Source organism: Amblyomma americanum, chromosome 11 (assembly GCF_052857255.1).
Source record: "Amblyomma americanum isolate KBUSLIRL-KWMA chromosome 11, ASM5285725v1, whole genome shotgun sequence".
Classification (NCBI taxonomy): Eukaryota; Metazoa; Arthropoda; class Arachnida; order Ixodida; family Ixodidae; genus Amblyomma; species Amblyomma americanum.
Genome location: NC_135507.1, coordinates 18,018,089 through 18,041,730, shown reverse-complemented (window position 1 = coordinate 18,041,730; position 23,642 = coordinate 18,018,089). Strand labels below are relative to the sequence as shown.

At 46.2% G+C, this 23,642-nt stretch overlaps 1 protein-coding gene across 1 annotated transcript in view; it reads right to left on the bottom strand.

Moving 5' to 3' along the window:
* LOC144110955 (uncharacterized) overlaps nt 1–19,346 on the bottom strand; it is a 38,306-nt gene extending 18,960 nt beyond the window's left edge. The window contains 2 exon segments of the mRNA XM_077644029.1: nt 17,049–17,314; nt 18,516–19,346. Coding sequence (XP_077500155.1) covers nt 17,049–17,314; nt 18,516–19,346 — 1,097 coding nt within the window.
* Nucleotides 19,347–23,642: the final 4,296 nt, after the last annotated feature.

Below are 23,642 nucleotides of genomic sequence, written 5' to 3'. Positions count from 1 at the left end.
ACTGGGAGTAAACATATTCTTCAAGAGCAGATTTGAACAAAACAGAGTCGGTAATTGTGGCAGTTGAGGTGGGCAGGTGGTTCCATTCATTGCATGTCTTGGGACTTGGGAATAAATGAGTGGAAATATGCTTTCATGCGACAAAAGGGGATGCCTACTTTATAAGAGTGGTCTCTACGGGATGAAATGTACTCAGGTTCAGAGAGAAGCGCTTCCTTAAGATGGTGATTATGATTATAAATTTTGTGAAAGAAAGATAAGCGTGACACTTTCCTTCTTAAGGAAGGAAGTGGAAGGTTCAAAGTGGCTTTTCATGTTTGGCTATCATGTACACTTGATAAACGAGAGTAGTTGTGAAGTATGAATCTTGCGCAGCGATTTTGCACAGACTCCAACGAATGAGTGTGAGACTCAAGACCAGGATCCCACACTGAGCATGCATATTCCAGTTTTGGGCGTACGAGTAATTTATAGAGTAGAATTTTTAGAGAGGACGGTGCCATAGTAAAATTTCGCCTTAAATATCCACGCATGCGATCGGCATTGCTGCAAATGAAGAAAATATGCGTTTGCCAGGACAGATCGTTGGATATGTAAACACCTAGGTATTTTTAAGACGTTACGTGTTCTAGGGAAAGGCTATCGATCTGGTAGTCAAAAAGGTCAGTGGAAACAGGAGGCGGGTTGCGGGAAATTTGCATTGCTTTGCACTTATTACGGTTAAGGCGTATGTTCCGGGCTTTACACAAGGCGGATATGCTGTTAATGTCGGACTAAATTTGGGCGGAGTCAGAGATATGGAAGAAATCGTTCTGTAAATTACGCAGTTATCGACGAACAATCTAATAGAAGAGTTAATGTTGTCAGGCAAGTCATTAATGTAGATAAGGAAAAGTAATGGGCCCAGCAGAGAACGCTGGGGTACGCCGGAGTAAACTGGAGAAGGAGAAGAATCAGTTATTGGCATATACAAACTGTGTTCTGTTGACAAGAAAATTTTCGATCCATGCTACAAGGCTAGGATCAATGTTAAGCCTGTTAAGCTCTAAACAAAGTAATTGATGGTTAACAAGATCAAACGCTTTGGAGAAATCTAGAAATGTGCGGTCGATGTAGGATCAAGATTCTATGGCAGCAATAAGGTCATCAGTGAAAGATATGAGCTGTGTCTCGCATGAAAACGATTTGCGAAACCCATGCTGATGTGGCGTAAAGAATGAGTTATTTTCATGAAAATTAACCAGGTTGGAATAGATTATATGTTCGAAGATTTTGCATCGAACGCTAGTTAAGGAAATTGGCCTGTAGGTGGTGGGTGAAAGCGCGTCACCGGACTTGAGTAACGGCACCACCTTGCGCACCTTCCAATCGTTGGGTAACACTGAAGAATTCAACGATTGAGTAAACAGGTTAGAGAGGATTATGGATGAGTATACATCAGTACTCTTCAAAAACTTCGAATTAATACCATCTACGTCTGAGGACGAAAACAGTTTTATATTCCTAATGATGTTTTGCACACAGACCGAGTCAATAAGCACAGTGTCCATTGGAGGAAAATTCATGTCATCAATAACAGGCAAGGAAACAGACTGCAGACGCAAAAAGATATTTGAAATTACTTCATTAAATGCATCGCAACATTTTTCACTGCGAATAACGTCATTTTCATCGGATAAAGTTATCATGTTAGATTTTGAGCCACTAATAATGTTCCAGAATTTTTTAGAGTCTGTAAGCAGCAAAGAAGGCAGGGTGTCTTGAAAAAATTCTTGTTTAGCGCTCTTCATTGCATTTTTGTATACGGAGAGTTAGCTATCTGACAGACGACAACCCAGTTATCGTGCCTACTGCTAAATTTTGCCTTGCCAAACAATCTCTTCTTTTTATTTAGTAGCCGTTTTAAAGAAATGTTGAACCACGGGATCGCTTCCTGCCCGATATGATACGTTGGGTTATGTATTTATCTGTTCACGAAATGACATTTTTTTTTGACAATTACCAGTTTTCTTCGGGACTAAGTGCAAAAAAAATTTGGTAGGTATTCATCCAAAAATGTTACCGTGTTCTCTATTTATCGAAGCAAAGTCCGCTTTCTTGCAATTTCTTATGAACTTTGGTGCTGGCGCGGAGCGACTCACGGTTTCTGCAGATGAGAATAGAATAGGGTCACTGAGACCCGGTATAAAAGTGCGTGAATGAACAACATGGGGGGAAGTAGTCAGAATTAAGTCTAGGATACTGGAACTAGTCGGCGTGGTTCGTGTTGGTTGCGTCATGATTTGCGAGAAGTTGAAATCAGCGCACACGTTTAGAAACGATGCGGTTTCAGGCGACTGGTCTGAGGCAAACGGAACTGGGGCGGATCAACTTATTTTAGGGTAATTAAAATCATCAAGCAGAAATATAGGTGAATTTGGGAATCTGACGACGATAATATTTAATAAATTATGAAGATCGGTGCAAAATGAGGAAGGGTCAGTGGGGGGGCGGTAGCATGTGCAGAAAACTACGTCACGGTGGTTAATGCGCATACATGCGCACACCATTTCTGAGGAGGAGACAATAGGAACATTAAAACAGTGAATATGGTCTGCAATGCCAATTAGGATACCTCCGCCAGATCCAAGAGCACGGTCACATCGATATATGTTAAAGGAATTCTCGCAGTTGAAAAGTTCGTTGTTAGAAATCTTTGCGTTGAGCCAAGTCTCAGTGAGTATGCAAACATCGGTGTTACAAGTGTCAATGAGGGAGCACGGGTCATCACATTTGTTCATTAGACTTCGAATGTTTGAAAAAACAAAACAAATTTTCCTTGCAGAATCACAAGCACACTTTGACTGCTAGAATGAAGGCGAGTCGTTTTCAGGAGATTACGTGGAGAATTCATAAAAAAAATTACAACCGGAACTCCAGTCCTCAAACTAAAAGCAGACTTGCAAGCTAATAAAAAAAAATGCGCTTCAGCACACAGACTGCAGCTGGAAGGACTGCAGGTGACGACGACATAGGGGCGGGGAGTTAATGCGCGACTACTTGCTTGCCAGTGTTGTTGTTTGCGCGTTGCGTAATTTCTTTGTTGCGCACAGCCGACGGACAGAACATGGCAACACGTGTTAAAAAGATGACTGGAGCCATCTAATTATTTTGTGTTGGCAATGCGCTAGCATTAGCGGCTGTTGAAGCTTTTACCGGTAGTGGCGTCACTTCCGGTTTGGAGACGTCGCTCCCCTGCATCCAATGGGCGAATTTTATGAACGACGACGAAGTTTGTCCCCATCGGGTTTCTTTAAAACGTTGTACCAGAGCGCATGTTTTTTCGGCTCACCACCAGCGACCCGCACCACTCTTTCATCGTTGTTCTGTAGCGCCCCGCAAGAACGAAACTCGACAATGCACCCGCCTTTCCAAACCCTCAGCTCACGCAGTCTAAAACTATGGCCTTACCTTACGGAGAGCCACTAATAACCTTCGGGCAATGTCACGAAGCCTCGCCAAACAGTGCAATTTTAAGCACCATATCAAGTCGTTTTGGCACACCCAGAGCGGTTTTGTGCAGCGGGCACGGCACGGGGAGAATTGTTGCCGGCCTGAAGCCATCTGTGTCGCGGGTGTTTTCCCGCGGCATCTTGACGGCTGCTTGCATAACACATAACCCTTTCATCTGGCGTGTTCTACCTTATTTCTTCTGACTGCGAACGGCCTTACGCAAGAAAGGGAAACGTGAGAGGGGGTGAAAGCAGAAATTTTGGCGCTTTGGTAAGCATTCATTGTGAGTCAACAGCTCAAGCATAGACGCCACATAGAAGAAAACGCAGACAAGCGCTGCATACGTAGTCATTTTACTGAGGAAACAGTACACACATAAATACGCTGAGAAGCAAATAACCAAACCAGCATTTTGAAACGTATTTATCCGGAATTGTTGCAGCTATGATGAGTAGGCGGTAAGACAGCTATTTTTATTCTTAGGCAATGTCACAGAAAGGTGACCAACTCATGTTACACTCCTATTTTGAAGGTAGAAAGCCTCCATGACTTTTCGGGTCAACTTTTATTTACGAGTGCGCTAGTATATGACGACTCATATAGCGGCTGATGGAGCGCGAAAGAACAAGAGAAGAAAGTAACCCCCTTCCAATACACATGTTCAGTGTAAGGAGTTTTTTTAAAAGCACCAGTATATACTAACACTATAGTTCTTTTGCGAAACAAAGACCATTTGACCCGCAAAGTCGTGGGGGGTTTCTGCATTCAGAAAAAGAGCGTAATGTGCATCAGTCACCCATCTAACTGTAACCTTATATAAAAAGGAAGTATCTTTCCTTCCACATCTCATAGCTTCAATCATTCCGGCTGCTTTTTAAAATTTTGTTTGATTTTTTTCTCGACCGTATTTGCATTTGTACCGTTTCCTCAATTGATTCAGTCGACAGTCGGCGCTTGAGATAGAAACAGCATAAACAAACGGGTGGGGGGGGGGGGGGTCATTTAAACACTGGCGGGCTTATAAACAGCCCAACTAGCGGAGGCAAGTTCCGCGAATGCGAAACTATACGGGAGCACGCAGTCAAAGAAACGGAGATTGCAGGAGATGAAAAGAGAAAGGGAGAAAGCAGTTTCGCATTATTTATGTATACGGTATCTGACGCCTCGTTACTAGTTGGTCAAATCACTAGAGGCATCCTTACCGGTTCTTGGCCACCGCGTAAAAAAACACCCTACTCATAAGCATTTACGAAGGTCGTTGTGCAATGCTTGTGCGTTTGTAGCATACCCTCAATGAGGAAGCGGGGAATACACCGCTGTAGAGGAAGGTGGGCCGCGCAATCGTTGGTACAGCTCATGTTTTAGGCAGAAACGTGGAGGCTAACGAAAAGAGTTCAGCTTAAGTTAACGACAACGGAGCGAGCCATGGAAAGAAAAATGCTAGGTGTAACGTTAAGAGATCGGAAGCGGGCAGAGTGGGTGAGGGAACAAACACGGGTTAATGACAGCCTAGTCGAAATCAAGAGAAACAAATGGGCTTGGGCAGGGCATGTAATGCGAAGGCAACATAACCGCTGGTCCTTAAGGGTAACGGAGTGGATTCCAAGAGAAGCAAGCGTAGCAGGGGGCGGCGGAAGGTGAGGTGGGCGGATGAGATTAAGAAGTTTGAAGGAAAAGGGTGGATGCAGCTGGCAAAGGACAGGGTTAATTGGAGAGACATGGGAGAGGCATTTGCCCTGCAGTGGGTGTAGTAAGGCTGATGATGATGATGATGTTTTAGGCAGGAGTAATTAACAGTCATGCTTAAAAAGGGCAAAAAGACAAAGTTTGCTCAAGAGAGTGTATATTACATTGCGCACAGCGCTTTGAGATGAAAAAAAAAACACAGCGAATGGAAAAAGGCTTTGCTGATCCAATCTCTCTGAATGTGTGCAGTCGAACCGTGGTGATAATAAAAATGCGACGAGAAATTCGAGGCTTAGCTCGTCACGGTCATAAATTTTAGAAGACATCCGTATCGTGAAATCTTGCTCATCACGGGCATAAATTTGATGAGACGTCCGTGTCATGAAATATTGCCAAGGGCTTGAAATTGCAGTAAGCCAGAGTTCAAGTTCATGGCTGATACTCCAAGATTAAGCGCGTTACTTTAGTTCCAGCCGACCAAGAAAAGTTCGACCACTCGTATTCCATACCGACGAGGTATGCTTAAATGCGAACGAACTATGTGGATAAAATCAGCTTAATTTCGATGGGAGCCAAGTGGAAGTTGCGTTTAAGAATCCTAGCATCCGCGGTCAACCTCCTTAAGGAAGTGATCAACGTAACGTAGATTAAAAGCGATGTGAATGCCTGTGTAGTTCACCGGTATCGAGGGTAACATCTTGCCGACAATACGCTGGCTACCATTTGTTGTACGTTAGGCGCGAATGAATTGCCATTTTTAACGCTCGACTATATGTGCCTCTCTTTAAACCAGGATGCAGTAGCGTTGATAGTGGCTAGCGGTTATTTTAGAGAAAGAACATCACATATACGAGGAACCTAAAAAGAAACACAGTTAGAGACTCATTTCCTCTTGTTTCTAGCTGCGCAAAAGGACTGAAAAATCAAGAGGCGGACGCTAGCGCTGTGTCCGTCCCAACGTTTTTCGCTGGTTATATTTTTGTGCTGCCAGCCGCGTAGCCTCGGTATCGATGATTCGCGGCGATAATTGATCTTTGTGTCGCGAATCATGGAGGCAACTTCGATGGCGAGGATACGCGACCATTGTATCAGCAAGCCGTCTGTAGCGTTGACAAAGAAGGAGCCAGAAAGTTGATTCTCCTTTATGATTGCAGAACTGATTTTGTGTTCTTAGAGTGCGTGAGGGATATGGGTGTGACGCATGTGGCTGTGCAAGATGGCAAAAGAAGCCGTGTTTCTTCGAAATAAACTAAAAAAATAAATAATACAAAATAATACTAAAAAGTCAGCTCTTGTTCCCCGTCCTGTCCGGTCGGTTTGTGCTATTCCATCACAAACCAAAAGAAGTTGTGTTGTGCACGCAGTTGAGTTTGCCCTCTCTTCAAACTGCGTCAGTTGAGTTCCCGACTCGACTGCGCCAGTTGCGATCCCCTTCTGGTGGCGATGAGAGGAAACACCTTGTTGAAGATGAAATCGGGGTTTCTTGATGACCCGGTGGTTCTAACTCGCAAACATTCACGTTACTCGAGAAAAGGAGAAGGTTAACTATTTATTACAACATAAATAAAACAAGAAGAAACAAGCAAGGAGAAAACTATTTACAACATGGCTAAACCGTTGATCAGATGAATTCCGCCCTGGTTCACCCGAGAATGCTTACTTTTAAACCCTGTGTCTCCGCTCTTAGCGGGGACAGCAACCAATTACGTAACAAGTGGCCCTCCTCACTAATCAGTGGTCAGGGAAAGGAAAATAAGGTTTCCGCCAACTAATCACAGATTGGGAAAAGAATATTGATTAAAAATGGTTGGGGAAAGGAAAGACAAAGCCCTGCAACTGACCATTTGCGGAAAAGTTTCTGCGCATGCGCGGTGAAGGCGCAGCTAGCGCCCTCTGTTGGCGATTTGGTTTTGGTTGGAAAACATGAGCTGGCCGTGCATTCCGGCGCTGTAGTGCGGCGACTGATGTGAGCTGTAACTGCCACGTAGCTGCCATGTAACTGCAACGCGTTTCTAACTAAACTAACCACGCGTTTTACAACAGCGATACTTGGACGTAATAAAAGCCGCGACGAGATACAACGCGCAAAAGACGAAGCCGTTAATGGAGCCAGTAATTCGCGCATCCAGCATGTTTCGAAACGACTGTTCCTGGTACATTTCGCGCTTGCTTCCAAGTGCGCGCAGCTCGGTCGTTCTAGGAGAGGCTTTCCATCAACGCACTTGCGTATTCGGTGACAGCCAAATTATTTATAGTAGTATGAACATTCAGCATAAATGCTACAATGTCAAGCTGTGCTATCTCAACAGCGGAAGCATGCGTCAGAGCGCAACCTCGCCTATATCCGCGCATTCTAACGCTCCAGCGGCCTGTTAGAACGCAAAGCAATGCTCCATCGCATCAGCACGAGCCGTGATTGAGATGGCACAACGGGTCGTTTAGTATAATCAGTTAAGTGTGGCCTGCTGCAAAAGGTGCTGCATAAGTTAGCAGAAACTGCTGCCCTATCAAGGAAGCGCGAACATAAATGTCTGTGCGCATCAGGAAAGTGCATTTCATTATGCTGTTACACTCGCCCGCACATGGCGCACATTCACGCACACTTTCATTTGGTCATTCGGCGTTCCGGTAAAGTAGTAGACTGCAGGTTTAGCCACACATGGTCGTTTTTCAGGCTAAAACTCGAAAACTTGCTTCACCCCGTTTCTAAAAACGGAAATGGGGTGATCTCCTCCTCTATCAGCCTCTTGCGTTAGCAAACGCACGTTTCCGGCGAAGAAACAACGCTTAAACAAGAAAACAAGCGCACGTGAACAGCTGAAATCTACCTTTGCACATGCCTGCTCGAGAACCCTTTTCCAACCAAAAGTGCCAGCGGAGCTTCCCTGTTTGCACGGCAGGCGGCTAGCAGCCTAGGCTAGCAGTAAGATAGCATTTGAGGAACGATTGAGAAGGATGGAGGAAAAGCGGTGGGCTAGGAAAGTTTTCAGATACCTGTATATAAAGAATGTTGACACGAAATGGAGAAAGCGAACTAGAAAATTGACAAGCAAATATCTGGACAGCAGTAAGGGGGCAAATCAGCAATTATCGGTTAAGAAAAAGGTTAAAGGAACAGAGAGAGCTTTGTGGAAAATAGGGATGCTGACGAAATCGGCACTAGAAACATACCGGACCTTTAAACAGGAAATTGTCAAAGAAAATATCTATGATAATTGTAGGGGAAGTTCTTTGAGGCCAGGACTGGAGTTTTGCGGACTAAGACGTATAGAGTCAGGTACCAGGAGATAGACACTTTGTGCATTGCGTGCGGAGAGGAGGAGGAAACAGCTGAACACTTGATACTTTTCTGTAAAGGGCTTCACCCTACAGTGGAAGGCAGCGGGGCTGACTTACCCAAGGCATTGGGGTTTAGGGATAGTGAAGGGAAAGTGGATTTTAAGAGGTTAGAAGTAACCAAGCGAAGGTTATCTGATTGGTGGCTAAAAGCAAGACAGGAGTAAAATTTCACAAGACATGGCTAGGTGGCTTGAGCCACCGCCCGATGTAAAGGGTTCAGCCGTATCCATCCATCCCATCCATCCATCCATGGTCCATTCCCTCGTCTAGACAAACCTTTGGGAAAGGATATGTTGCAACCAAACTCGCAAGCAGCGCATACACGACTGCCATTTCCCACGGCACCCATGGGCACAACAGTTACTACATTCCTAACATTGTCATCCGTTTTTTTTCTCTTTCGCACACGTGCATTCGAGACAAACGCATGCCAGAGAGACGATCACTCAAGTACTTTACAGACAAAAAAAAAAGACAGCCGTCAAGGGAAGAATGCCCTTCATGGTCACTTGGTCCTGCGTATCTCTTGCATTCCCTCACGCAACTCCTGCATTCCCGAAGTCTCGGCAACCCCATGACACCTAACACATGTCGACCGCCCTACCTGCCTAAGCTTGTTCAAGACGGGTTATTCCCGTGACGGCGAGTAGAACACAAAGACATTCCCAGCAAGAAAGGGAGGCAGGGACGGGACGGGTCCCTTTGTTGGCGACGCGCTGATCACAATACAACGACTTCCGACTCCACTGGTGCGACATTCCTCGCGAACACGAGGCCGGATGGCGCCACGGAAAGGCCAGCGAACTTCACAGATGCGGTGAATTAATATCGGCGGGGTTGACATCCGTATCTGCGACTGATGCATGTATTTTGTTTAAACGCCGAAAACGATGTATGTAAAATGGCGTCATCGTCTACCACCATTACTCTATGATTATTTGAACCTTTCCTTTACAAATAAACATTGGAATAACCTCACCGTACCTAGAGTCACTAAATAAAGACTTAGAGTACCGGCACTCTTTTCTCCTATTGTTCTGTGCCGCCGCCACGATCATTGGTCAGTTTGCATCACGTGATATTTGTTTACACTGCGACGGTTAGTGGGGGCTGCCATTTTGTGGCTTATGCGTTTTCAGTCGGCCAACTGTGGTAGTCCTAGTGCTGCCGGTGACCGACTCAGTGACCAGGGATTCCGCGCCTCGCAGCATTTCAGCTCCGCACGACGAAAGCATAAACTGAAGGCAACAGCTGTACCGTTTGCATCTGAGCGGCTCCATGCCGTACTGCTACGATCCCCGCCGCAGCGCAGGGTGGCTAACAGCGTTGTTTACAAAATGGCCGGGCCAAAGTTAGCGGCGAGGTCGCCGAAGCGGCAATCTGGCAACAATGATAAACAACAAAATGGCCGCCCCTGCTTACCGCCGTGCTGCAGTGACGGTACTTTATTTAGTGACTCTAACCGTACCTTTAACCACAGAAAAGGAAACCTGCCCCCAGTATATGCCCAGGGACTTCGCTCTGCAACTCAACCGAAAAAAAAGTCGCCATTCACCACCTCCCTGCAGTGCGCCAGCGTGACTAACAGGCTAAACCCCCCTTCCTCCTCCTCCGCGCCTTTTGCGTCACGGCTGTCAGTCCATTGACCCCCCCCCCCCCTCCCTTCCATACTTAAAAGACGCTAGCTACTGCCCTCAGTCACCCCCGATGAAGGAGCCGAGTCGACTTCGAAAAGTTGAGTTAAAGTTAAAATTTTTGTTTGGCGTTGTACAGTTTATTATAAGTCTTCAAACCCAACCAGATAGGCAAATCTGTCAAAATGTTTAGTTTTCAGAGCGATCTCTGCAAAAGCGACTGGCTCTGCGAATCGCGCGTCCCGCCTACAACCTTGATAGCGCATGCGATATCCTCTCTCAAGGTAAAGCAAACACAAACACAAAAAAAACTAGACGGAAGCGGAGTCCCTTTCCGCAGGTGTCAATCGGCCGCCTCCCTAGAAGGACCAGCTCTGACCCTGCGTGCGGATTCGACACTTGAGACATTCCAAAGAGTCGGAAAGGCACCATGCAGTCTCGCCCAGGAAGGGAAGGGGGGGGGGGGAGTTCTTTGTTGTGCCCAGCTGCTGCCAGTGGTTTCATTGAAAGGAATGTAGCCGGTCAAGGGTGGGCTGTTCGGTTTGCAGGCACAAGGGGCAATGAATGGCCCTGGCCTTTGACGAACTGTTGACAAGCGGCCACACGATGATGCCTGTCACCGGCCACCCTTCCCACATAGGCAAATATGTCGAAGGAATGCCATACCTCCTTTCCCTTTTCCCGCCGTCCCGCGCACCTGACGCTGGCTCGTCAACCCCTACACCCATCAGTTGCGAAGGTGCACTACTTAATCGCATTCTTTTTTTTTCGCAAGGGCCAACACCGAGAGTGAAACTTTAATTCCAATACGCGATAACGTCCGAACGCATACCACGTGGAGAGGCTTATGGATCCATTATTGAAGGTTATCCCATGAATAGTAGCGGTGAACGGATAATAGGCAAATTTTGTATCCAAATAATAGTTCCGTGTATGTGATCTATGCTAACAATGTGAGTGATTTATTGCAAAGTTGCGCTATTTGAAGAACATCCTTCCTGTACGAACAGGGAAAATGTTCTTGGACCCAGTTACTCAAATATATTCGCAATGTTGTTTTAAACTTATGATTTAAACCTTGAATAAAATCTTGATCACAATATTAGATATTTAAGCGTTAAACACTTACTTAATATACAACATACAAGATCCATCATTATATTTAAGATTATAACAACATTTAGAACACAGCATTAAGCCGGGACTCCATATACGCGAAAACTCACGCGAACGCGGCAAGCGACGCCGTCGCGCGAAGCAAAATGCATGTGTCGCTCGGATCTGCACCCACAGAAAATTTCGCTCTTCGCCCGGAAGTCCCCCACGCCACTGGCCAATCAGAGCCCCCCAAAGCAGTTTCCGGTTTGTCCACGGTTTCTCACGGGTACATCTCACGAAACCAGCCCGTCGTCTTGGTCATCGCCACCGTCGAGAAAATATTTGGTTTTGTAGCTGAAAGGCAGACGCGCACGATTTAAATAATTAAAACAATCTACTTGTTGGGTGCGGAGGGCTAACAGCATTTGGAGCGGGCTACGCGAGCGGGCGTACTGCAGGGAGGGATGCGTGTCAAGCCGCTGGTACCGGCGCTCAATCCACCGTGCCGCTGCGCTCCAACTGTGCAGAAACACTAGCGGCGCCCATTCTCACTGGTAAATTATAGTTTGCTCACTTACAATCAGATTGCGGTGGCAGTTTATGGGAGTGTTTTTACTAAGCCGGAGTGCACAGGCACCGAACGAAAGTACACCTTCCCCGTGAACCCGTGATGTGACTTCGTCTCCGCAGGCATGCCTTTGGCTATCTCCACTGCCGCTAGACCGCTGCCGTAGAGGAAATATTCCTTTGGCCCTGACTATGAGGAACACTCACAAAATTTTAAGAGAGAGAACAGGTTACGGGCGTGTTTCTAAGCTTGAGTGCGCAAAGCACGGAGTCCGCTGCGCACGTCGCGGGTTCGCGTCGCCTGCCGCCTTCGCTTGCATGGAGGTTGCCCACAAGCGAGCGTCGCCGTGCCGCCTTGTCGCGTCGCTCGCTCTTTCGCGCACATGGAGTCCAGGCTTTAGCACAATGTTTGCTTTGAATTTGAATGCTTACAATACAACAAACAGAGGTATTTGTTAGATTTTCAAATTACATTAACGTTCGGATTTAACACGTAACTCTACATGCAACTTACCAATTTTCTAGCTTAAACTTAGTGTTCGGTGCTGCTTGGGACAATTCGCTATTGCGCGAGGAGCGATTTATTGGGGATCGAAACGGCCGCGGTAACATTCGGCAGGTAACACTCGGAAATATAAAATGAGAAAACGAGTGATTTCATAATAGTGAATTAGGCAGTTTAATTCTGTCATAGTTATCAGTCACATATAATAACAGAGTTAACCGTGCGGGGCAATGACAGGCTGCAGCCTGCAGAATCGAAAAGACGAAAAAGAAAGCGTCGAGGGTTGACGGCGGAATACCTGAGTCTGTTGATCGTCAGACTTGCGAAGGTGGCCACTTGCCGGGGTCCAGTAATACGAGAGAAGGCGAGGCTGTGCACAGAGAAGCTTGCTTCGACGCTTTCTTTCGTACCACGGCGAGTCTGTGAGCGATGAACACGCGCACCGAATCCGACTGCGGCCGTCACGCTGCTATCGGGCTTGTCTGGTGCCGACTGTTAAGAACCCGTGACGTCGGACGAGTGTCGTCATCCGCGCGCCTCACAAGATGCGTCCTCTGGAGGCCTCTTCACGACCCTTGGGAAAACCGGTTTTCAGGGCTGTGCCGAGAAGGGGGGGGGGGGTAGGGAGGAGGCGTCAGCTCCAACTCTTTCCGGTACTACGAGAACAGCCGGGGGGTAATGTAACAGCCCAGCGCCCAATATGGCGGCGCCCATAGACTGCCGCGCGGCGGCGCTCTGTGCTATCTGCTGCGGGTGGCGGGATGGCGAGTTGCTCGCCGGAAGAGCAGCTTCTTGCGAAGAACCACCCGCAAGGCAGCGATGTTGTTTAGTAGGCAGCGCAAAAAAAAAAGAACGGACCAGGGATGGAGTTGGAGACACAAAAAGACGTCCCTCCGTCCCTCGTCCGTTTTTTTTTTTTGCGCTGCCTACTAAACAACATGCATCACCAACTAGCCCGGCAGCTTGCTCTCCTGAAAAGCAACGACGCTCTACGCTAGAGTAGGGTACAACTTAAAAAAAAACAGCCGTTGTTAACAATGGGCCACGGTCCGCGGAGTACTGTATCACTCCTCTTGCCAGTCACAAAAGTATATGAAATCAGCTTTTTAATGTTTGACTTTATTAAACAAGCAAGGTATCAAAATTTAGAGTTTAAAACTTTTTTCTTGTCGTTAGCTTCTTGTTTAGGTGACAAGAGAAATTTTAACAATGGCCTACTTTTTTGTCGTGGAGGAATTCTGTGCATAGGTCCTGAATATGGGCGCAGCTTCACTACAGACTTATACGACTGTAGAGAGGAAACCTCCGTTTCCCGCCGCCACTTGACCAGCGGCTTATGCTTGGCTTGTTTTTCTTTGTGTAGCCCGAATATCCTTCTCGTAGTTACGCTCGACTTTACTGATCTTTTCCTTTCTTTCTTCTTTTGTATTTATCTCCTTTTGTGACACTGTTGACATTTAGAATCCGGTCGTATCGTTCGCTTGCAGCTTTCGGAAGGGCCTTCGCGGCTGGTAAGCGATGAGCCTGTCTCCTTGTCCCTCGTGTCGTCGAATGTGCAGAAGCGCTGCATATATGTCATCTCTACCAAAAGACGAACGTAGGAAGAAAGACGGCTAACCGGACCATCGGCATTGACATCGTCTCTTCCTTGTTCGCCTTTTTGCAGTGCACAACCAGCTGGCAAACGCCGCAGGCCCAAAGCCTGATTCGCAACAGCCTCCAAATCTGCGGCACTTTTTTTTTGGTATTGGGTATCGTTAAAAAACACGACATGCCAAAGATATGTTTTCGATACCATTGCTTCTATACTATCATTTTTGACAAACGATACCATGCCGACACACAAAACGTATCGAAAGATAGTGCCGAGGATAATTGCATCTTCGATAATGCACATGCCTCATCAGTATGCTTGTGCCAAGGCTAACATGCTTGTATCTTGCATCCGACTGACCGACTTGACCCGAAATGTGTGGAAAATAAATTAAATTTGAAACAGACGTTTGGCGCCGAGACGAGGATGACAGGCGGGGACACATGTCGTACACAATACGTCATCGCTGCTGCCACTTGGGTGCTCAAAAGTGACGTAATGGAATGAGTGGAAAAAGTTTTATTCAGCGAAAACATTTTTTTTTGGTTGTCGCTTGTGCATGTATGATATCTAAACATTGAACAGCGCGCATTCCTATACAGGAGTCATCTAGGCGAACGACGAATTAGACCGCATTTTATATTTTGCGTTCACAACGTGTCCTACGACGCGACAAAGATAGCAGGTGATAGCTATGATGAAGCCTACTGATTTAAAAAATGTAGTGTGGCTGAGGTTTGAGCTAGACGACGGGAAGTTTCGCGAAACTGGGCTTTGCAGGTTGCGGCTGTTTCGGTCACCACGCCTAACGCGTTGATGTTACAACGTTTGACATGCTAAAAGCAACGATTTGGACTGACAACATGAGAAGTGCTATCAGTGAAAAATGTCCACATGAAACCTTATTAACGGATTTCACGCGACACCTTAACATATTTTCTTCGCTTCAACTCGATCCGCAGCTTGCAAATCAGAAGCGAATGATCATTCAAGCATGGAACAGCCCTTCAGGAGCCACTTTAGCCGCCTCTTGGAGTGCATGCTTCCTGTTGGAACATAAGTTTATTACCCACAACAATAACATTGAACATATCTGACTCGTTGTTTGTGAACCAACCACATGCCCGTTCATCCTTGATCCAGCTCTCCTGTGCCATCCATGATGAACAACGGTGTTGTGCAGCAGTTGACCACAGTGAAACAAATAACTGACTGCGACATGCATGAATTAAATTCTTTCTTTGTAGTGCTGCCATTTATCGAGCATGTGGAGAAGGCTGAACGCCAGGTTTTGGCATTGTTAGACACATGGCACAGGATCCATGCAGCAAAACACTCGCGGATGAGCTCAGAATCTTGAAAACATCGCGGAAAGTGTGACGTAGAGGCCAAGAATGCGTAGGCTGTACTAAAACGAAACACCGTGGGTGACTGCTAATAGCGATAATAAGAATAGAAGAAAAGTTTAGGAGGACCTTTAAAAGTAGACGCGATAGAGCCTTCTACTTTTTTTTTCGCTTTTTATACCGTTTTTTGCAATTTTTCTCCGATTACCAATCCACAATCACATTACCGATTGCCAATCACCTATCGCAATTATCTACTATCAATTGCCAATCACTATCTAGGTTACACTGCACTGCATACTACGTCACTACATACTCATACACATACACACCATTTGTTTCAGTGCAGTGAACCACCATGACACCGCCTTTTCGTTCCGCGCAATTTTGAAAGCCTAAGTAGCATATTTATATTTTTTTAATAACTGTATGATCAGTACACACCCTAAACACACGTTACTAAGTCGTACATACCACAACGCGTTCACTAGGTGCCCCTCTAATGCTTTTGAACTAAAGACCTTCAATCTATATGCAGAAGACAGATGACAAAAGTTCTGACTGAGACGTGGTTTTCTCTACCGATGTATTGGCAGCCTTACCCCTCCTTTCTAGACAACAGAGTGTATTGAAACGGGTGCAACGGATTTGTGTTCAGTTGCCCGCAAAGACTTTCTTTTTTAAACTTCACTTGTCAACCTTGCCTGTCAAAACGTGGCTCCGTGAAAAAGTGACTTTTCTGAAGGACATTGAGAGTACGCCCTGTACATAAGATGTTTGCCTACAATGGAAGATTCCAATGTTCCATGTGATCTTTTAGTGCTCTTGCGACTGCTTATCCTGTGGAAAAGCCCCAAGCACCACGCAGAGTCGCGTTGTCATAGAAATCTCTGTTCAGATAGGATGCAGTGTGCTATGGTGCGGGGGCGCCTGGGGATATATGCTGCGCAGGATCGACCTCCTGCCTGGCTGCCTTTACTCGATGCATGTGTCTCTCGGGAATTTGATGTGCGGGCAAAGTGTATGACGGGTGGCGGAGTGCGCCCTGATTAAGTCGGACTTGAAGCCCGTCAGTATGTGTGTACTTCCATGCAATAAAACAAAAACACTTCGTGACATCTGCTTTGCGTGCACGCCTGGCACGCATAGTGCCCGGTTTCGAACCCAAATGCCAGCTATTTCACTTTTCTATATTTATATTGGCGCGAATGTTTGCAGTGTTTGTTCATTCTTCAAATCTGTCGCCACGCCGCTTTATCGCTTTGTTTGCGATGCAAGACGCGCCCAGATTCATCTCAATTGATCGTATCCAGGCAGAGCTGATTCTATGTTTCTCCAGAATGTTCTAGTAACTTTGCACGCTTTATCTCGAAATTTCGCTATCAGCTTTTAATTGAGCACGGCCGACAGCGGCGGGCATTCTGTTCGACGACCGCCGAGCACGCTTGTTGCTACGCCACCGCCGAGAGATCAGTCCACTGGGGGCGAGAGTCAGCCCAAATAAAGAATTTTGTTTAGACGCCATTTTCGCTGCCGTTCTGCTCCCCGGATTTCAGTCACCACATCGGGACAATATTTCAGAAATACTGGGATTTATTCCGACTGACGCTGGACGACGGGTGACGATGCATGGATTTTCAGCAGAACGAGCTGCTTACGGTATCGTGCAAATCTCTCAGCATCGTAAGTACTGTGCATGAAATTTATCTTCCTGTGTAGTTATTAATAATCATGCCTGTACATCATCTTCGTCCAGAGTGGCCCCCTGGACAGTCTAGTGGGAGTGCCCCTTCCTCGCGACAACGTAGTCGCACTTGCTGCAGTAGAAATAGATGTGGGGTAACATTCGGGCATAAGTCATCAGCACGGGCCAGTTCGCTATATCGAAGCGTATGTCGAGGTCACCGCGCGTTTTCGGATTGTGGTGATGAGGCAGGCCCCCGCCCGAGACGACCTTAGTGGCGATGCATGCGTTGATGTTGTCCATTCCAAGCTCCACAGTTATTCTGCCACCGGTCAGCGTGGGTGCCGTCAATCTGAAATGACTCGTAGCCTGTAAGTGCAGGAGAGAGAAAGAAAGAGAGGAAGAACTCACGTTTTCTGTCATTCTGGTGCGGTGAGCTAACCTGGACTTGAACTGGGAATCAAGTTACCTTGAACTTTATCGATGTTCTTGTGGTGTTCACCTAATATTTACCCGTCCTTTAGTGCGAACCTTGTTAAGAATAGGCGTATGCACTTTGAAGTCGCAAGTTGTACGTAGCTCATAGCGTCAGCGTCAGCCGGCAAAGCTATATGGTGTCGACAACGCTGACAGCGCTCTTAAATAGTAATACTTGTTGGGGGGCTAGTTGGTGCATGTTTCCAAAAAAGGGTTGTAGCGCCGAAAAGGACAACACATAGCAACACATGCGCCTGGCCCGCCTCGCTTGCTATGTGTTGTCCTTTTGGCGCTACAGCTCTTAAATAGTGTTACGGAAAGTTCAACAGCAAACGGTAAAAATTATTCGAAGTTAAAACACTCCCAGGCGACATTCTAAACACCCGTATACTGTGCGATATCAGGGCACGTTATAGAATCCCAGGTGGTTGAAATTTCCGGAACCCTTCACTACGGCGTTCCTCATAACCTGAGCCGCTTTGGGACGTTAAACCCCCAGAAACCAAACTAACCAAACCCAAAACCTCCCTGCCGGCGGCTGTTAATAGACTGGCCTGCCCTACGCAAGGACATTGACAGGAAGAAATCTGAAATAACTAAAATGCTCCAATCGATTTCTGCCAAAGCACTTTCGTTCTTTTCTGTTTCCATCACGTGACCTCTCACGTGATCGAGTTCGCACCCGAACTGGTCGCTCCGTCTCGCAGGACGAAGACGACCATTCGAAGATGCCGTTAGATTGTGGATTGCTTACAGTACGGGACGACGGCAGCATTTGTCGAGACTGCGTCGGCGTGGTGGCAGACAGAGCGGCGGCGGCAACATCCGGCCCAGCCAAAGGTCTCGGCATTGTGCCGCGCGATCTGCCGCCACCCGTCACCCGGCCGGCACTGGGCGCGCGGATGATTAAAATATCACGAATTTGCGCAGTGCGCTGAAAATTATTACACCCTGTGCCCAAAGTCAAGAAGGCTTTGTTGCTAAGAACACAATGTGGTTTGAAGTTAAGGCTTAAGAATTACAAGCACTAAACAAACATATAAGTGTACTTTTAAGCTTATACGTAATTTTAAACCCATAACAGGAGGCTCACCTCTTCAAGCGAGACCCTTTTTTGGTAGTGGACGTCCGCGCCTACCCTCTTGAACAGCGGGTGCGGCTTGTCACGAATGATGAACACGATGTCCGCCGGGATAGTGCCGGGAATCTGGTCTCCTTCGCGGTGGAATGTTATCTTGGTGCCTGCTTTCCAACCGGGCTTTACGTTGACCGTGAGCACTTTCTCCTCACGCTTAGACGTTCGGCCGTCCGGTGACATCACAGTCCTTGTAACCTTCATCTTCTTGGTGCAACCGTGCAAAACCTCAAAGAGCGTCACGTCCAGGTTATGCTCCACGGCAGGGTTCTGTTTCATTTGGGTCTTCTGTGTGCTACCCGGTGCAGTGTACTTTGTTGAAAACTTCGAGGACGGGTTGGCACTGGGGCTGTACGGGGCGCTGAAACCAGGCCCGTATTGGTATTTGGTCCACTGCCCTGCAGAGTTCGTGCCGGACCCGAAACTTTCGCTCTGCGCACTCCCCGGTGGTCCAGGAAAAGGCTTGTTAGCGCCTCCAGGGCCAGAGCATCCGGCGCTGAAACCGAAACTAGCATCCATGTTTGTCCCAGCTTTGAACCGCGCAGAACTGCCGGCAGATGCATTGCGTGCGGCACCATCCTTTTTAAAGATGCCGTCGTATTTCTTTCGTCTTTCTTTGTCGCCCAGCACTTTATACGCCTCATCGACTCGTCTGAACTGGTCCGAGGCGCCGGGCGTCTTGTTCTTGTCCGGGTGGTATTTCAACGCCAGGTTCCGGTAGGCCTTCCTGATCTCAGCTTCGCTGGCTGTTCTAGAGACTCCGAGGATGTCGTAGGGGTTTTCACTCATGGTACACCTAGTAAGATAAAGCAGATGGGCAGTGCGCCTTTTAGTCCTTTGTATTGAGTTCAGTCCAACTCAATATGTGTTTTTGGACAGCAAGGTTCTCCATGCTTAAAGGTCTTTCCGGGTTTTTGACTGAGCCCAGGAGGCGTTTTCCGGGACATCAGTATTCAAATATCTTGCATCTGTACCAGGGGTCTGCAACTCATATCGCTGTGCGGGATGCATTGAAAAAATTCTCTCTCCCGCGGGACAGAAGGCTAAAAATAATATTTAGAGGAGGAAGGGCTCAATAAATCAAAATTATAACTTTTTGTGTGTGTGTGTGTTTGGACGGTCCTGCGGCGTGCTAAACAAAAGAAACTACTGAGATAATTGGCCTTGTCCAGAAGAGGATTTATTTTTTCACCGAAGTAATTGCTAAGCATGCTGCTGGGTTGAGGTTTGATAGCGCTTAGCAACGCCAAGGCATGCAATATCTGGCGTTAGACGATTCCCATGCTGGTTCTGAGGTGATCGTGTGTCGTCCTTTTACTCTGAGCCTATTTGTTCACTTTCAATGAAGAGAAAAGGTGCTCGCACAAGTATGTGCTCCTGACCATGGCAATGACCTTTGTCGCTTGGTGCCGCAAAGTTGGAGAAATTCTCGTATCTAAAAAAGAGTAAAACTTTGGCACATCTGCGTCTTAAAACTTCTGTAGTAATGTAGCGCTTGCCTGAGCTTCAATAAGCTCCATTTGCAATTTGGGCTCAAAATCGTCGGATCGCACACCGAACGGTACAGGGAAATTTTCGAACTGATTGGAAAGGCTGCAGATGGCTTGAAATAGAGTTTTGAATTCTTGCTCAAGATTTTGGAGCAAATCTGTCAAAACATCGCAAGATTCTCAGGCAACCTGTCCTGATGACTTCAGAGTTGGAAAGGGCTCCTGCTTACTTGCTTTAATGTGGGGCTGCCCGGGTTGTAATTTGGCTGTGAATCCACAAACGTCCTCACTTATTCTGGTTATGATTTTTTGGTTTACCTGCAGTTCTACGTTAAAGACGTTCAGGTGGTCACATATGCGTGCGAAATGCAAGGGAACGAAGCCGCTTCTCATATGACAGCTCAGCAATCGGCTTGCTTTTTCTCCCTCAAGAAGCTGCCGATGTCCTCTCTGAGGTCAAAAATTCTCCTCAGCACTTTTCCGCGGCTCAACCAGAGCACGTCCGTGAGGTATAGGAACTCCTTATCATAGTATTCTTCCTCTCGCAAGAGCGAGGTTAAGTGACGGTGATTGAGCGCTCTTCAGTGTCCTGTATCTTGTTGCGGCTTCCCGGGTTCGAACCCGACCGCGGTGGCTGCGTTTTTATGGAGGCGAAACGTAAAAGGCGCCCGTGTGCTGTGCGATGTCAGTGCACGTTGAAGACTCCCAGGTTGTCGAAATTATTCCGGAGCCTTCCACTACGCCACTCCTTTATTCCTTTCTTCTTTCATTCCCTCCTTTATCCCTTCCCTTACGGCGCGGTTCAGGTATCCGCCGATATATGCGACAGTAACTGCGGCATTTCCTTTCCCCAAAAACCAATTATTATTATTTTTTTTTTGCTGGAACTCGAGGAAATGTTGAACTTATGGAATTCAGTGGAAGAATTAGGTTTAGTGGGAGACTTAAATATAAATACCTTGTGTCCTACAGTGGGCTCCGTATCCGACTACCTGTCACTCCTGTCCTCACACGGTGTTTCAAATACAATTACCGCTCCTACCCGTGAAGAAATACTTGCTGACCACTTAACAATATCTTGCTTAGACCATATCGCTTTTAAGGGAAGAAACAGCGCAATGAAACACGGACACACGAAGAACGGTTTTACTGGGTGGCCTGATGAACACTTAAGTTTTCTTGTGCAACCTATAGCCTAATGATTCTGTGATCCCTTGTTGGTAGTGCCTTTATCTTGTTTTATCCTTCGCTGCGTCTTAAGATTTTAACGCTATTGTCTCCCCCTCCCCTTTTTGGGAACGCTTTTAAAGCTTGTACGTCTTTCATTTTTATGTTTCACCTGTATTTTCACATCTGTGTCCCTCATGGTTTTAATGCGCCCCCCCCCCCCTCTTCGGTCTTGTTATTGTTACTGTCACCTGACCACCTTTTTGCGGCCCTTTACACCGTTTTTTTATCACTTACTTCATTCGTTGCTGTTTTTGAAATTTTCTGACGCGACCACACTGATTGGCGGTTATCGCTGCAGCAGCCCTGTTAAGCACCCTCGCATGTCTCATATTTAAGCATCTTTTCTTCAAAATAAATTTCAGTGGTGAGTCAGCGCTCGTGTGTGCCCGTTCTTCGTGTGTCCGTGTTTCATTGCGCTGTTTCTTCCCTTAAATGCATTACCAACTAGCCCGGAACCTTGCTCTTCTGGACCATATCGCTTTACGTGCCCCTAACTACTCATTTGCTTCTTGTGTTATTTTGCAACGTTTTTCGGACCATTATCTCGACGCTTGTCGCTCGTCGCCATCGTTTCCTGCGCCAGCTGCTCTTAGAACCACCGCATCCAATAATTTAATCTACATCACTGTAACTGACAAGAGGGCCTTAGATAACGTGGTTAACAGTTTTAATTGGATGGCAATAACTGAATCTAATTCTCCAGACAAGGTGTATATTATCTTCTGCGACCAAATAAAAAGGTTCGAAAATAATTCAAAGCACGTCGTAATAAACAAGTGCAGGAAGGATTACAACTGGCTGACTGCAGATATAATGCGTGTCATTTCCTATAGAGACATGCTCTGGAAACGGTGTAAGCATGCCTCAAAAAATAAACTCCTACGTCTCGAGTACAAAGCCGCACGAAATAGGGTAGTGGTCTTAATAAGATCCACGAAGCGCCAGTACTTTTTCGAAAAATTTCACCAGTCATCAAAGAACCCCGCAAAAACATGGTCACTGATAAATTATCTTCGAGGCAAGAGCACTGCAAACATTTCCCCACTTTCGTTTTTTCCAGGCGATTCGGTCGAGGTCGCAGATAAGTTTATCTGCTTGCACTGGCTTCCAGGAATTCATCTTCTTGCCAGGCCGCCCAATACACGCTTAAGGATTCTATATCAGCGTCCGCTTTCCTACCCAGATTTTTAGAAAATGACCTTCACCAAATAATTTTCAGCTTTAAGCGCAATAAGCCTCCTGGCATCGACGGCTTATCCGTGAATCTGCTACAAAGGAACTTTTCAGCATTATCCAATATCCTGCTCTTTATGTTAAATGGTTTTCTTGATACAGCGTTTATCCCCAAGGAGCTTAAAACTGCGATTGTTAAGCCGTTTTATAAAGGAGGGAAAAGGGATGACATGAAAAACTATCGGCCTATTTCAATCCTACCCATACTTTCTCATATTATTGAAATTTTTTTTTTGAAATCCATGTCGTCCTTTGCTGAAAAATTTTCAATTCTGTCGACTCGACAGTTTGGTTTTATAGCCGGCCGTGGTACGGTAACCCTTCTAGAAGAGTTCTTTGATGAACGGTTTTCAGCTTTTGACCAAAATTTGTTTAGCGTTGCTTTATTCTTGGATATATCAAAAGCTTTCGAGACAGTCCATCACGGGATTCTATTACAAAAATTATATTTCAGCGGTTTTAGAGGGCCATTTTACGGTGTCCTTAAAAGCTATCTCGCCGAACGATCACAAGTAGTTGTCTTAGACGAAATTAAAAACGCAAGTGGTAAACTTCCACTGAATGCCGGAGTTCCTCAGGGTTCTATATTATCACCTCTACTTTTCAATATATTTAATAATAATTTATATAGGGTTGTTTCAAAAGGTTTTTTATTTCAATACGCTGACGACACTGTTTTGCTCTCAATAGATATTTCTTATACCATGGCTATCTCGAATCTCCCATGTAATATACACAAAACAATGACTTGGTTCGCTGATAATCATTTAAAGGTTAACGCCTCAAAAACCCATCTCGTTTGCTTCAGATCCCCTTTAAAATTAACCACAATAGACGCGCCAGTTTTTCTACACAGTCACAAGTGTTATTCCTGTCGATGCGTGGCAATTACCTACGTGAACTCGGTAAAATACCTGGGAGTATTCTTCGACAGTGATATGTTGTGGCACACTCAGCTATCACACGTCTGCGATAAGCTCAGGAGTGCTGCATGGTTATTTTTCAATATCAAATCTATCGTACCGTTTCAAGTAAAAAAAAATGATAGCACATGCTTTGGTCTACAGCACTCTTCGATATGGTATTACCGTCTTTACTTTTTGCCCTACCCGATGGCAAAACCGCGCGGATT